General features: G+C 34.9%; 1 protein-coding gene across 4 annotated transcripts; it reads left to right on the top strand.

Annotated features, from left to right (window-relative positions):
- Nucleotides 1-1,069: 1,069 nt before the first annotated feature.
- On the top strand, nt 1,070-14,709 carry LOC127876728 (ubiquitin thioesterase OTU1-like). 4 transcript variants are annotated; one of them, XM_052422162.1, is made up of 3 exons: nt 1,070-1,133; nt 1,331-1,469; nt 9,888-14,709. In XM_052422162.1, the coding sequence occupies exon 3, from the start codon at nt 9,892-9,894 to the stop codon at nt 10,804-10,806; it is 915 nt and encodes a 304-aa protein (XP_052278122.1). In that variant the 5' UTR covers nt 1,070-1,133; nt 1,331-1,469; nt 9,888-9,891; the 3' UTR covers nt 10,807-14,709. The 4 variants fall into 4 exon arrangements, with proteins under 4 accessions (XP_052278122.1, XP_052278131.1, XP_052278137.1 ...); XM_052422171.1 differs by lacking the exon at nt 1,331-1,469 and having other exon boundaries at nt 1,071-1,133; XM_052422177.1 differs by lacking the exons at nt 1,070-1,133; nt 1,331-1,469 and adding an exon at nt 1,166-1,269.
- The last annotated feature ends 220 nt before the right edge of the window (nt 14,710-14,929 follow it).

Below are 14,929 nucleotides of genomic sequence, written 5' to 3'. Positions count from 1 at the left end.
CATGGCAACGTGCGCTAAAAACAGCATGTGGATTCCAATACTTCGTAGGAACAGTTCTTTAAGAAAGCTATGCATGTCTATATTACATTCCTTTATCACACCTTCTTTCCATGTAAAATAAACATTACGAATAACTTTATATCATATGCTATGCATTGTTGTGTTTATATTATAACGATTACAAATAGTTTTCCTCTTTAAGTGATATTATGAGCATCTAACAGTGTATAGGTGTTTATCGCAAACGTTGTTTATTTTTTATGTTTTCACTGCATATACACTTATATTTGTTAATGGGGGCCGTCCAACAGATAAAGCGTCGTATCGACCCGAATCGATATTTTGGGAAACTACGAGGATTGCTTATATAGCTAAACAATACATCCGGTCTGCATATGAGCCTGGATGGTCGAGTGGTCTAGGCGGAAGGCTTTTTCTCCAGGAATCCAGGGGTCAGTGGTTCGAGCCCTGTTGAGGGTTACTTGTTTTCCTTTTTCTTAAATTGTATTCTAGTGTTTTTTTCTGGAGATTATAGTTCAAATGTTTAAATTTATCAATATAAAGCATTCAATGACAAGCTTCAATACATGCCAAAATCTGTTGGACGTTCCCTTTAATGCAACATCAACAAACTAAAACAATATCTCGGAAAGAGAAAAATAATACATTTAAATACCAACCGTACTTTCGTTTTGACAACTGACGACAGAAATAATTCGATTTACGATGTGAATCTAAGTTACGTACTAGTGCAGATTCGTTCATACGACACAAAAACACTATTTTGTTTTACGGATCATTTCGGCTTAGAGGACTCACCAGTCATGTAAAATATCGAATATAATATATATTTTTTATAAACAACTTGAAGCAAGATGAGTTGCAGATATTGGTAAGTAATCATATTTTAACTAACTCTTTTTACCTGTTAATTCTTTTCAGCTCAATTCAACAGTGAAAAAAGCCCATAATATCACTTTAAAAATGCGTCATACAGCTTTTTGAGCGTTTTTGAGCGTTTTCATCGGCTACGTTTTGATTGACTGACCAATTACTTTTTGCTGATATTACGTTGCAACGTCAAGTGAAGTCACGCTATGTAAACAACTTTCGGGATGCAACACAGCGTTAACGTAATCTAATTATATAATTATATGTTTACTTTGATAAAATTTGATAAAAAATCTGACTCTCGTTGACATTTCTCACATAAATTAATTTAACTTGTCAATAAAAATCGTTTTCTTTCTAGCTTTGATTGGATTGCGTGTAAGTTTTTATGTCAAAAATAACATTATTGTAATTTATATTTTTTAATTTACCGCTTCAGTTGTTCCGTTAGCCAATCAGAGTGTCGCTTATATATCAGTGTTTGGTAGACACGACAACAACAGCCTCGACCGGAAGTTTACAGCGAGTGGAAAAGTTGCAGTTACAAGAATTTGTTTCTCTACAAATATTAAGATAAGGTTAAGTTTGCTTGCAAAGGATGATTACTGCACACACTTGTGCTCTTTAAAATGATTATCGCACATCGCTGTTTTTATATAAAAACGAAGTGTTGAACTTTGTTAAACATGCCTTGTGATTATTTGTGATTATTGTATAAGTATAACTATGTATTTCGAATCTTCGATATCGGAGGAAATAAAGAATATTTATCCCATCATCAGACATGCATTGTCGAAATAAATCACTGTGGAATAAATTTTCCTCTATTTCGGCAGTGCTTAAATATAGCTGTCACACGCGGCGGAGAATGGTCATAATCATATTACTCGGAATCAACTATAAAGTAATCATTTTTAGTAAAATCGAATCAGATTTAACAAAACAAACAATTTGATACCAAGATGTAATATATTTTTAACAAATAATGCAACTCAAAAAGCAAAAAAACATTATTTACAAATATTAAGTGCGCGTACTCATGACGTCATTATTAACACGTCATACAATACAATGCATGTTCTTTCACGCTAAAGCTGCAGTTGTTTAGTGTGTTATGTTTATTATTTCTTAAAAATCAGGGACGTAGAGGTATGATAAAGAGAAAAACAGGTTAGTTACTGATCTTTTTGTAATGTATTAGGCTCGGCACGATTAAAATAATGAAACAATGATTGCTTGAAATAACTTTGGGATTTTCCGTGTAGTTCTATTTTCCTATTCTAATTTTAAAGAAATAATTTACAGCTAAGAAAATTGAATGGATAAATCGAATAATAGGTTGGTGCCTAATAAAGCAAAATTTATTTTGCTTGGTACGAAAATCTGAACCACTCGCCAAGGCTCGTGGTTCACAGGCTTGGCGAAATTGCCGGTCCGCCGGTCCTGACCGGCAGATTTCCATTTGGTCTGGCAGGTTTAACAAGAATGTCGTTCCTGGCGACCGGCAAAATGTGAAATGAATGCAAACAAATCATTTTTTTTTCAAAGTTGAAAATTGAAGAGCAAACCCCTTACTACATCATGAAAAGGAAATCACTCAATGTTTGATATGTGCAATAAGTTTGTTACGTACAATTAGCAAATCCAACTGGTTGCACAACACATTCTTCAAACTTAGTCGCAAAATCGGCAACTGCGTTCTAACACAACATATCTTGATATCTTTGACATGTTTTTGCGGGTAGATAAGGACATTAAAATATTAATTTCTTTATAAAGCATTGCTTTGAAAGGTTGTTTATAAAATATAAACAATGTTCTAGTGATATCTTTATAACATGCACTCGTCATAGGTCTCCAAAAAAATGTTATCATTTTACATTGTACAAGTTAGTGTCCGTTAACCGCAATTTTATTCGAAAAGGAGATTGCTCAACTGTGTGACACTAAAGAAGATATGGAAATTGAAGAAGATTGTCCAGACTATCTGTATCAAGACGAATTGATTTACACCGAAAAACTGTCATCTTATTAAGATAATGCACTGGCAGTGTTGAGCTAAAATAAAGAGTTTATGTCAATGTACATAGTTGTGTTGTTGTTTTTTTCGGTCCGGCAAAATTTTCTACGGACCGGCACATTTTCTGAAATGCCTGTCCGGATGACCAGCACAGTTTTTTCAATTTCACCAAGCCTGGGTTCAGATTTTCTAAGCCTCACAAAATAAACTTTGCTTTATTCGTCATTGACCTAGTATTCTCTATATATACTATTGAAACCTAGGGGCCCTAACATACTTAAGTAGTCCGAAGATTAAGATTTTTGATGTTTATATATACACATGGATGTTTTTATTTAATATCCTCTAAAGCTGGTTAATGTTAGTGTTTTGCACCAGCAATGAATATCATGTAGGCTCGTATCAAACTCAAAGTCTCCTGGTAATTGAACTGCTGTGCTTCTTAACAGCTTTCAGTGTTAGATTTTAACACTAACTCTTCTTTTTGTTTAAGGACAAACAGAACAACTTTTCCTTTTTTGTCATCATTGTATTGCAGCCACTTATATACTGTCTTCCAGGAATTTCGGAAGGATGTTTCTTGTTGACTTTCATAAGCCTTCCTTTTTAGCTCATCTATTTTTTGAAAAAAAATTATGAGCTATTAATTGTCATCACCTTGGCGTCGGCGTTGGCGTCGGCGTCCGGTTAAGTTTTGCATTTAGGTCCACTTTTCTCAGAAAGTATAAATGCTATTGCATTCAAACTTGGTACACTTACTGACTATCATGAGGGGACTGGGCAGGCAAAGTTAGATAACTCTGGCGTGCATTTTAACAGAATTATGTGCCCTTTTTATACTTAGAAAATTGAAAATTTTGGTAAAGTTTGGCGTTTAGGTCCACTTTTCTCAGAAAGTGTCAATGCTATTTCATTCAAACTTGGTACACTTACTTACTATCATGAGGGGACTGGGCAGGCAAAGTTAGATAACTCTGGCGTGCATTTTGACAGAATTATGTGCCCTTTTTACTCTTAGAAAATTGAAAATTTTGGTTAAGTTTTGTGTTTAGGTCCATTTTATTCCTTAAGTATCAAAGCTATTGCTTTCATACTTGAAACACTTACTAACTATTATAAGGGGACTGTGCAGGCAAAGTAATGTAACTCTGACTGGCATTTTGACAGAATTATGTGCCCTTTTTATACTTAGAAAATTGAAAATTTGGTTAAGTTTTGTGTTTAGGTCCACTTTATTCCTTAAGTATCAAAGCTATTGCTTTCATACTTGCAACACTTACTAACTATCATAAGGGGACTGTGCAGGCAAAGTAATGTAACTCTGACTGGCATTTTGACAGAATTATGTGCCCTTTTTATACTTAGAAAATTGAAAATTTGGTTAAGTTTTGTGTTTAGGTCCACTTTATTCCTACAGTATCAAAGCTATTGCTTTCATACTTGCAACACTTATTAACTATCATAAGGGGACCGTGCAGGCAAAGTTATGTAACTCTGACTGGCATTTGGACGGTATTATGGGCCCTTTATACTTAGAAAATGAAAATTTGGTTAAGATTTGTGTTTTGGTCCACTTTACCCCTAAAGTATCATAGATATTGCTTTCATACTTGGAACACTCACAAACTATCATAAGGGTTCAGTAAAAGGAAAAGTTGCATAACTCTGGTTGTCATTGTTACGGAATTATGGCCCTTTTTTGACTTAGTAACTTTGAATATATGGTTAAATTTTGTGTTTCGATCCACTTTACTTCTTAAGTATCAAGGCTATTGCTTTCAAACTTCAAATACTTTAATGCTATCATGAGGTTACTGTACCTGGCAAGTTGAATTTTACCTTGACCTTTGAATGACCTTGACTCTGAAGGTCAAATTATTAAATTTTGCTAAAATTGCCATAACTTCTTTATTTATGCTTAGATTTGATTGATACTTTGACAAAACTACTCTTACCTGACATACCACAATAGACTCCACCCAAACCATCCCCCGTGCCCTCCCCCCCTCCCCCCCTCCCCCCCTCCCCCCCCCCCCTATTTTTTTTTTTTTTTTAAGATCATCTCACAAATGACCACCACACCCTCACACTATACCCCCCCCCACCCCCCCCCACACCCCCCACCCCCAATTTTTTTGTTTTTGTTTTTTTTGTTTTGTTTTTTTAAGATCATCTCACAAATTACCACCACACCCTCGTACTATACCCCACCCCCCCCCCAATTTTTTTTTTTAAACGGTTATGTTTGAAATACCGTCCAACCATCGCACCCAAAAAATCCCCCCCCCCCCATCCCCCCCCCCACCCCCCACCCCCCGATTTTTATGTCCCTCACTATAGTAGTGGGGGACATATTGTTTTTGCCCTGTCTGTCTGTCTGTTGGTCTGTCTGTTGGTCTGTTTGCGCCAACTTTAACATTTTGCAATAACTTTTGCTATATTGAAGATAGCAACTTCATATTTGGCATGCATGTGTATCTCATGAAGCTGCACATTTTGAGTGGTGAAAGGTCAAGGTCATCCTTCAAGGACAGAGGTCAAATATATGTGGCCAAAATCGCTCATTTTGTGAATACTTTTGCAATATTGAAGATAGCAACTTGATATTTGGCATGCATGTGTATCTCATGGAGCTGCACATTTTGAGTGGTGAAAGGTCAAGGTCATCCTTCAAGGTCAGAGGTCAATTATATGTGGCCAAAATCGCTCATTTTATAAATACTTTTGCAATATTGAAGATAGCAACTTGATATTTGGCATGCATGTGCATCTCATGGAGCTGCACATTTTGAGTGGTGAAAGGTCAAGGTCATCCTTCAAGGTCAGAGGTCAAATATATGTGGCCCAAATCGCTTATTTTATGAATACTTTTGCAATATTGAAGATAGCAACTTGATATTTGGCATGCATGTGTATCTCATGGAGCTGCACATTTTGAGAGGTGAAAGGTCAAGGTCATCCTTCACAAGGTCAAGGTCATCCTACAATGTCAAACATCATATAGGGGGACATAGTGTTTCACAAACACATCTTGTTTTTTTTTTTTTTTCGCTTTTTTGGAAGATAATGTAATAAATGTCCACAACCCCACACTATACACCCCTCTTCAATCCACCCCTCCCTCCTTTGTGATTGAAAATGAGAGTCCCTTCGCCTTTAAAAAGAGAATAGATGAGCGGTCTGCACCCGCAAGGCGGTGCTCTTGTTTCTTGTTGCAATAATTCAACTCTCAGCTTTATAATCCAAAGGGTTACTGAGAGTAGCAATGCGCCGTCTTTTGTCCAAAGGTGCAAAGGCTAAGGAACACTGATACTGCAAAAACGTATCAACGTTTACCAGTTTAAAGCACAAACTTATGCAAATGGTACCATTAAAGCAAGAAATAATTGCTTTTTATTTACTGCGTTATTCTTTTGTACAAATATCCATCATATCCGGAACTGTTCTGTTGTCGCTGTCGGTCAGGACTCAGTACACCAATCTTTTTGCACAGTAGTCGAATATTAACACTGTTAGAAATTTCAAAATGAAAGTGTCAGCAAGAATAGTGTGTTGAAATATCGTCATGTTTTTAGCGCACCTGAGCACAACGTGCTCATGGTGAGCTTTTGTGATCGCCTTTTGTCCGTCGTGCGTTGTCCGTTGTGCGACGTCAACATTTGCCTTGTTCACTCTCTAGAGGCCACATTTATTGTCCAATCTTCATGAAATTTGGTCAGAAGATTGGTTTTAATGATATCTTGGATGAGTTCGAAAATGGTTACGTTTGCTTGAAAAACAAGGCTGCTAAGGGGCAGGGCATTTTTCCTAATATGGCTATATATGCCTATAGCAAAATCTTGTTAACACTTTAGAGGCCACATTTATTGTCCGATCCTCATAAAACTTGGTCAGAAGATTCATCCCAATGATATCTTGGACAAGTTAAAAAATGATGTCAGTTGGTTGAAAAACATGGCCGCCAGGGGGTGGGGCATTTTCCTTATATGGCTTTTGTAAAACCTTGTTAACACTCTAGAGGCCACATTTATTTTCCGATCTTCATGAAACTTGCTCATCTGATTTGTCCCAATGATATCTTGGATGAGTTCAAAAATGGTAACCTTGGCTTGAAAAACATGGCTGCCAAGGGGCGGGGCATTTTTCCTTATATGGCTATATATGGCTATAGTAAAATCTTGTTAACTTTCTAGTTTGCTCAATCTTCATGAAATTTGGTCAGAACATTGGTTTCCTGTGTAGTAAGGTTTGGTTTTATTATGTCAATATTATGTGTCATTAACTGTGTTATGTAATTTTTCATAACACAGAATTTTCATAGTTAACATAACTGTTTTAGTCATTGACACTTATGATAAGCCTTTCAACTAAGAGATAACTGAAAGAAAGACAACATGTACATGATTTAGCAGTATTTATGCAGTATTTATCTCCCTTGTTTAACCTGGTTCAGTAATCTATTTTTAGTTCTGCTCTGGAATTTGGGAATATATTGATCATTGATAAATGCACTGTTCAGAGAGAAAATTGACTACTCTGCCATTGACTACTCTTCTGAACTGTATAAAATAAGCTGTTTTGGCTGAGTTAAACACCTCTTGATGCTTTCTTGAAAAGTTAACAGCTCTTGAGAAAGGTTGGAATTTTGAAAAAATTAAACTCTAAATTATTTTTAACACCAGCATCAAGACATTTTGGCATTATTTTCTAAATTATTCTTATTATTTAGATTATTTTTATTTGGCATTTTCTAAGTTAGAAAGACTATTCTATTTCAATAACTGTAGTAAATTGTTCTTATTTTTGCATTTGATTCACTGAAGTTTCCTAATCTCCATAAATATTGTTCTTTAGATTAAATTAGACCTATTTTGTAAACCCGATTTTTGAAGCACTTTCTAGACTAACAGTAACTTATATTTATATCAGTTTTTTTTGACAGATTTTGAACTTCTTTTTACATTCATTAAGTTATTTGCTGTATGTTGTTCATTTTTGTAATGCTACTTAGATTCTTTAGACTTGGCTTGTACCTGTTCTTAATTTCCTGTCATTGTTCTTCATTTACCAAGTTCTTGGAATAAAAATTAGTTATTTTTGTTAAAGCTACCTTGGTTTTCACTTATAAATAAATTCTTTGAGTGTATTTAAGCATCCCTGACTGATCACCTTTACTTAATTGAATTACATCCAGTCAGTATATTCATCCTGACCAGAAATAAGAGTTTGTCAAATAAATATTTCCGCATTACATAAGTGCTTACAAAGTTACATAACTTGTAACCATCCTGTGACCGGTTCATTTGCGTTAGTGAAGGAGACCACACTACCACACCAGGATAAGACAGTTGAGTTTGATAATGGTTTGGATCGGTAAAAAAACATGGCCGCCAGGGGGGGTCTTTTTTCTTATATTTATATAGTAAAAAAGCTTGTGAACACTCTAGAAGTCACGTGTTTTGCCTAATCATCATGAAATTTTGTCAAAACATTAGTTTTGTGGATGTCTCGGACGAGTTGAAAATGGTTGTGATCAGTGAAAAAACATGGCCGCCAGGGAGTGGGGCAGTTTTCTTTATATGTATATACTAGTGACAACATGTGAACAGTCTAGAAGACACATTTTTTTCCCAATCTTTACGAAATTTAGACATATCGTGGAAGAGTTAAAAAATGGTTCAGGTCTGTTAAAAAAAACATGGCCGCCAAGCGGCCATTTGTTGTTCATTCTTCATGATACTTGGTTAGAACATTTGTTCCATTGATATCTTGGGCTGTAAAGAACAGGTTATTTCTTTTTATCTCAGGTGAGCAACTTTGGGCCTTTCAGGCCCTCTTGTTTAAGGTTGCATGCAAAGGATAACGTCATTGTGTTGCCAATTAGGTAAATTTAATGTGTTTGTGAAGTTTATTCATCACTTTCCTTAATTGGTAACGAACGACATCTGTTTAGTGATGCTCATGAAATCTGTGTGATTGTTTTTATGAACGGGTGCATATGAACTCCTAGAGCTGCCAAAGCAAAAATTTTTAAAGGCTCTGGGAGCACGCTATAATAGACTATCCTTTTTTCCTTCTCAGATAAATCAGCGCTGTCACTAATCTTTTGCTTTTTTACTTGGAGGCTAATAGAAAACCAGCCATCTTGAGTTGAAGATGTGATGTTGTGGCAAATGTTACAAACAATTTTATGATAAGAGGTTTTGAGTAAATCTTGCAGCCAAAATAAAGTTTTAAAGCTCGTTATGGCAAGTTTTCAACATCTTCCGAGACTGTTCAGTGAAAGCTAGATTACTAAAGCAAAAATATCTGAGATAAAACCTTAATAATTGGGTTTTTGCTGAGTACTTAAGTTTCACTATTACTACACTCAAAGACTGCGACACCGAACCAAAATAAACAATTACATATAGTTTTTATGCGTTTACCGGTATGCAGAATGATGAGTGGCACTTTTTTTAATGAAAAGTGGGTCAGAACATATTTAAATAGTTTTTTTCAATTTAAATATTTACTTATTCCTTATATGATAAAGTGGGCTAAGCGCTCTAAAGCCAATAGAATCATCTTGTTTTATATTGGTTTTGTATTATTAAATGATGTTTGAAGAAGCAAAATAAAAGTGTTTGGTTAGAACTTGAAAGTAAAATTGTACAGCAGTCAGTTTTTTTTATCAAGTTATTTTTTTCATCTGTAAACATATTTAAGAAATTTTTTACCCGTCCCATTTTCAAATGTCTAGTGAAAATACTTAGCTGCATTTCATCTGGAACTAGACAATATACTTAAAACATTAATTATAGTCATTGACAGTGTAATTTTCAAATGTCTTGTGAAAATACTTTACTGAAGCTAGACAATGATTTTAAAAACATAAGTATTGACTTTGTTTTAGTTCAAATTAGTTGCTAGTGAAACCTTCTATTTTTAAAATAACAAAAACAACAAACTATTTAATTATGAAATATATTTTCAGAGTGATGACACTTTATCTGCGCTGCCAATGGAAGTCAGGAAAATATGTTCTGAGTGGTCTAACATTAAAATGCCCTATATCCAAACTAAAAGACCAGATAGAGGCAGCTACAAACATTCCCAGAGACTGCATTAAAGTTAAGCAAGGGTTCCCACCCAAAGTTGTGGACCTCTCATCTGAATGCAATGAATTGTCTACCCTGCCATTTAGGTCAGGAGATACTCTGATAGTTGAAGAAGATGCATCTCTTCGTAAGCAAGCTCAGCAGACTGTTGATAATGCATTGCAAAATCAAATGCTGCACACTTCGGGAATGCTGATGCGAAAAGTCGTTCCCGCAGACAATTCCTGCCTGTTTACCAGCGTGGATTGCGTTATGAACAATGGCAAAGTGGATTTAAGTGTTTCGAGTCAGATGCGTGATTTGATAGCCAGTATTGTAATGAGTGACCCAGTTACATATGACTCTGCAATCCTCGGGAAAAGTAGCAAAGATTATTGCGCATGGATTAGGAAAAAGGATTCATGGGGTGGTGCTATTGAGATCTCCATTCTATCCAAGTCTTATGAAGTAGAAATTGATGTGGTTGATACTCAGTCAGGCAGAATTGACAGGTTTGGTGAAGACAAAAATTACCCGCGTCGAGTACTTGTCCTGTACGATGGCATTCACTATGACCCTCTGATCCTGGAGCCATTAGTCCCTGGAGAACCGGTGAAAACGATTTTTTCCACAAAAGATGACAGTGTTCTGGCTCAGGCTCTGGACATTGCGAATGAATCCAAGCAGTCTAGACAGTACACCGATGTAGGACAATTTACCCTCAGGTGCCTGATCTGTAACAAGTCTTTGGTTGGCCAGAAAGAGGCACAGGAGCATGCCAAGTTAACTGCACATATTAACTTTGGCGAGTATTAGGCACAGCATGAACAGTTCATAAAATGTAGTCTGTAGCAATTCTTGCTAGTACCATGTTTTGCTGGTTTTGCCATTACATGGTGATACTAATTACTTTTGTAAAACTGTTTAAAATTATCCCCATATTGTCTTTATGTAACTGAAAGCAGTTACTACAGTACATTTTCTGTATGATTCAATTTTGAAGTAATGCTTTTCGATTACAAAATAAAGCATAATTTTGTCCACAAATGCAATTCAATTTTAAACTACAACAGAAAGCCACTCTTACTGCAATGTTGTCATCTGTAAATATATCATTTAAAATAAATAGAATGTCTAGTACATATTTTTGGTTGTTTGATATTCACTGGACATTTTTTGTGCATTTTTCTACACAGATTTGTCATTATTTTATTTCTTTATCTAGTTTTTAATGTATATATATATATATCATTTATTTGAATTTAAAATTCGAAATTCAGATTTGATTGTTACATTGTACATGTATGCATTCATGTATTTTTTGCCTTGTAACTTAGTCTTATAAGTAACTTAAGGCTATTATATAAATGTTTTGAGCACATTAAGATTATTTTTCATATGGCTGCAAGACTTGTGAAATGTGTTCCAGGTATTTAAGGTATTGTACTTATAGTGGCTATGGAATTGTGTGGGGAAAATTCTTAGTGCCCTTGTAGGCACAAGAACACTTAGCCTTGATTTAAATTATTTTAAGTTATTTTTAGAATTGCTATTTTTTTGTAAAAATTGAGTATGAGATTGAACAGCCAACACTTTGCCTTGAGAAAGCATGTTGATCAATTTATCATGAGAAACAGAACAACATTCACACTATTGATACAAGTGTAATTCACATTTTTTAGCTTGACTATTATATATGAAATATATATAGTGGAGCTATCCTACTCACCCCAGCGTCGGCGTTACCGTTAGCGTGCAAATGTTAAAGTTTGCGTACCACCCCAAATATTTTCATTGTTCCTTGACATATTGCTTTAATATTTTGCATACTTCTTTACCAACATGAACCCAACCTATAAACAAGAGCAGACAACTGTATTGAGCATTTTGTAAGAATTATGGCCCTTTTTTCACTTACAATATGCATATTATTAATTAATACAATATGCATATTATTAATTAATCTATGTTAAAGTTTCATCATCACTTGACATATTGCTTCCATATTTTGCAAACTTCTTTACCAACATGACCCCAATCTATAAATAAGAGCAGACAACTGTTTCAAGCATTTTGTAAGAATTATGGCCCTTTTTTCACTTATAATATGCATATTTCTTTACTTACATTGACATAACTTCTTTATTTATGATCAGATTTTATTAATACTTTGACAAAACAACACTTACCTGAATACCACAATGGATTCCACCCAAACAATACCCCAACCCAGAATCCCTGCCCCTCCCCCCCCAAAAAAAAAAAAAAGTTTTTTTTCCTTTTTAGCTCACCTGTCACGAAGTGACATGGTGAGCTTATGTGACCTTGTGATGTCCGGCGTCCGTATGTGCATGCATGTGTGCGTCCGTCAACAATTTGCTTGTGTAGACAGTAGAGGTCACAGTTTTCATCCAATCTTTATGAAATTAGGTTAGAATGTTTATCTTGATGAAATCTGGGTTGGTATTGTATTTGGGTCATCTGGGATCAAAAACAAGGTAACTAGGTCAAATAATTGAAAAACCTTGTGTAGACTTTAGAGGCTGCAGTTTTCATCCAATCTTTATCAAATTTGGTCAGAATGTTTATCTTGCTGAAATCCGGGTTGAAATTGTATTTGGGTCAACTGAGGTCAAAAACTAGGTTAAATAATAGAAAAACATTGTGTAGACAATAAAGGTCGCAGTTTTCATCCAATCTTTATGAAATTTGGTCAGAATGTTATTCATGATGGAATCTGGGTTGGGATTGTATTTGGGTCATCTGTGGTCAAAAACTAGGTCATTAGGTCAAAAACTAGGTCAAATAATAGAAAACCTTGTATAGACAATAGAGATCGTTTTCATCCAATCTTTATGAAAGTTGGTCAGAATCTTATCTTGATGTAATCTGGATTGGGATTGTATTTGGGTCATCTGGGGTCAGAAACTAGGTCTCTAGGTCAAAAACAAGGTCAAATAATAGAAAAACCTTGTGTAGACAAGAGATGTCGCAGTTTTCATCCAATCTTTACGAAATTTGGTCAGATTTTCTATCTTGATGGAATCTGGGTTGGGATTGTATTTGGGTCATCTGAGGTCAAATACTAGGTCACTAGGTCAAATAATAGAAAAACCGTCAACAATTTGTTTGTGTAGACAGTATATAGAGGTCACAGTTTTCATCCAATATTTATGAACTTTGGTCAGAATGTTTATCTTGATAAAATCTGGGTTGGGATTGTATTTGGGTCATCTGGGGTCAAAAACTAGGTCACTAGGTCAAAAACTAGGTTACTAGGTCAAATAATAGAAAAACCTTGTATAGACAATAGAGGTTGCAGTTTTCATCCAATCTTTATGAAATTTGGTCAGAATGTTTATCTTGATGAAATCTGGGTTGGGATTGTATTTGGGTCACCTTGGGTCAGAAAGTAGGTCAATAGGTCAAATATTAGGAAAACTATGTGTAGACAAAAGAGGTCACAGTTTTCATCCAATCGTTATGGAATTTGGTCAGAATGTTTATCTTGATGAAATCTGGGTTGGGATTGTATTTGGTTATTCAGGTGAGCGATTCAGGGCCATTATGGCCCTCTTGTTTATTTTTGAAAGATCGTCTAATAAATGACCACACCCCACATACCCCCTCTCACCCCCCTTCCCAACCCAAAACGAATTTTTTTTATTTAAAACATTTTTACAAAAAGCATAAATATTTCTTTACTTTATTTTTGAAGGACCGTCCAAACTTCCCACCCAAGCTATTGCTATCAAACTTGGAAAAAAATTTATTAGTTTGTGTTATGTCTTTACAAATGTTCAATAGATTGTGAAAAATATACCTGAACTATTACCTTGACCTTATTATATAATTTGAACAATTTCCCCATGATGGCTTAGGTTATAATATACTGTTAAGCACTTGAAAAGTCGAGCGCGCTGTCCTCTAACAGCTCTTGTTTGGTTTTGCAAGGAATACAAATAACAAAATATCAACATGCTTTATATTTAAGTATTGTCTTTTCTCTATTTAAATTTTAATTGTATAAGATTCCTGCATGTTGAGAATTAAATTACATTTAAATGACACTGGAGAGACATACAAAAATATGTAAAGTGGCAAGATTACATCACATTATTTTCAACTTAATATGGTGTTTATAAATAGGTTTAAGTGTGTGAAAATCAGTGGGATACAAACAGATTAAATATCCACGTGTTACATGCATCTTACATGTGTATATTGGAATTATTACCCTATAACTTTTTGAATAATCTCTTCCTTAACCATCCTGATGGTACCAGTATTCAATGAAATCAAACTGTATATGTAAGGAATGCACATTCATACGAGCCGTGATCTGGGAAAACGCAGTCCGCACAGGCTTTAAAGGGTCAACACTTTTTTGCCTAAACTGGTTTTTATTAAGAAGACACTTTTTAATGGCAAAATTCCATAGAAGCAGAAAGTGTGTTCCCTCATTATCCTTTGCAGGCTGCAAAGGCTAACCACGCACATACATTAAGCCCTGTTTTCCAAGAGTACTGTTTATATATTTGACAAATTTGTTACTCATAATAAGTATTTATAAAAATGTACATGTAGTTATAACAATATAGTGTTTTTTTTGTTTCCATGACTTATACAAGGACATGGTCCAACATTTAAATGTTGCTCAGTCATGTACATGTATGTGATGTTTGTTTATGCAAAAAATAAAGCGACTCCCATATATTATATTCATTTGTATTATTATTCGACATTGTATCATCAATACTATAATTAACTTACTTGTTTATTTTAGAGGAACACATATAAATCTTTATACCCCTAAAACAAATGTTGACGTTGTATGTTGGAGTCCGCTGGTCCTTGGATGGTCTACATATATTTCAAGCAAACGAATTGAAACTGAAAATATTGCCACTATGAAGTGTTAATGTTCAAGACACTTAAA

This window comes from Dreissena polymorpha, chromosome 1 (assembly GCF_020536995.1).
Source record: "Dreissena polymorpha isolate Duluth1 chromosome 1, UMN_Dpol_1.0, whole genome shotgun sequence".
In the NCBI taxonomy this organism is placed as follows: Eukaryota; Metazoa; Mollusca; class Bivalvia; order Myida; family Dreissenidae; genus Dreissena; species Dreissena polymorpha.
Note: the sequence above shows the minus strand (reverse complement) of the source record. Positions and strands in the feature narration are given on the sequence as shown.

Excerpts from the sequence above, each read along its gene's own strand:
- LOC127876728 (XM_052422162.1), top strand. The coding sequence starts at position 9,892 with ATGACACTTTATCTGCGCTGCCAATGGAAGTCAGGAAAATATGTTCTG.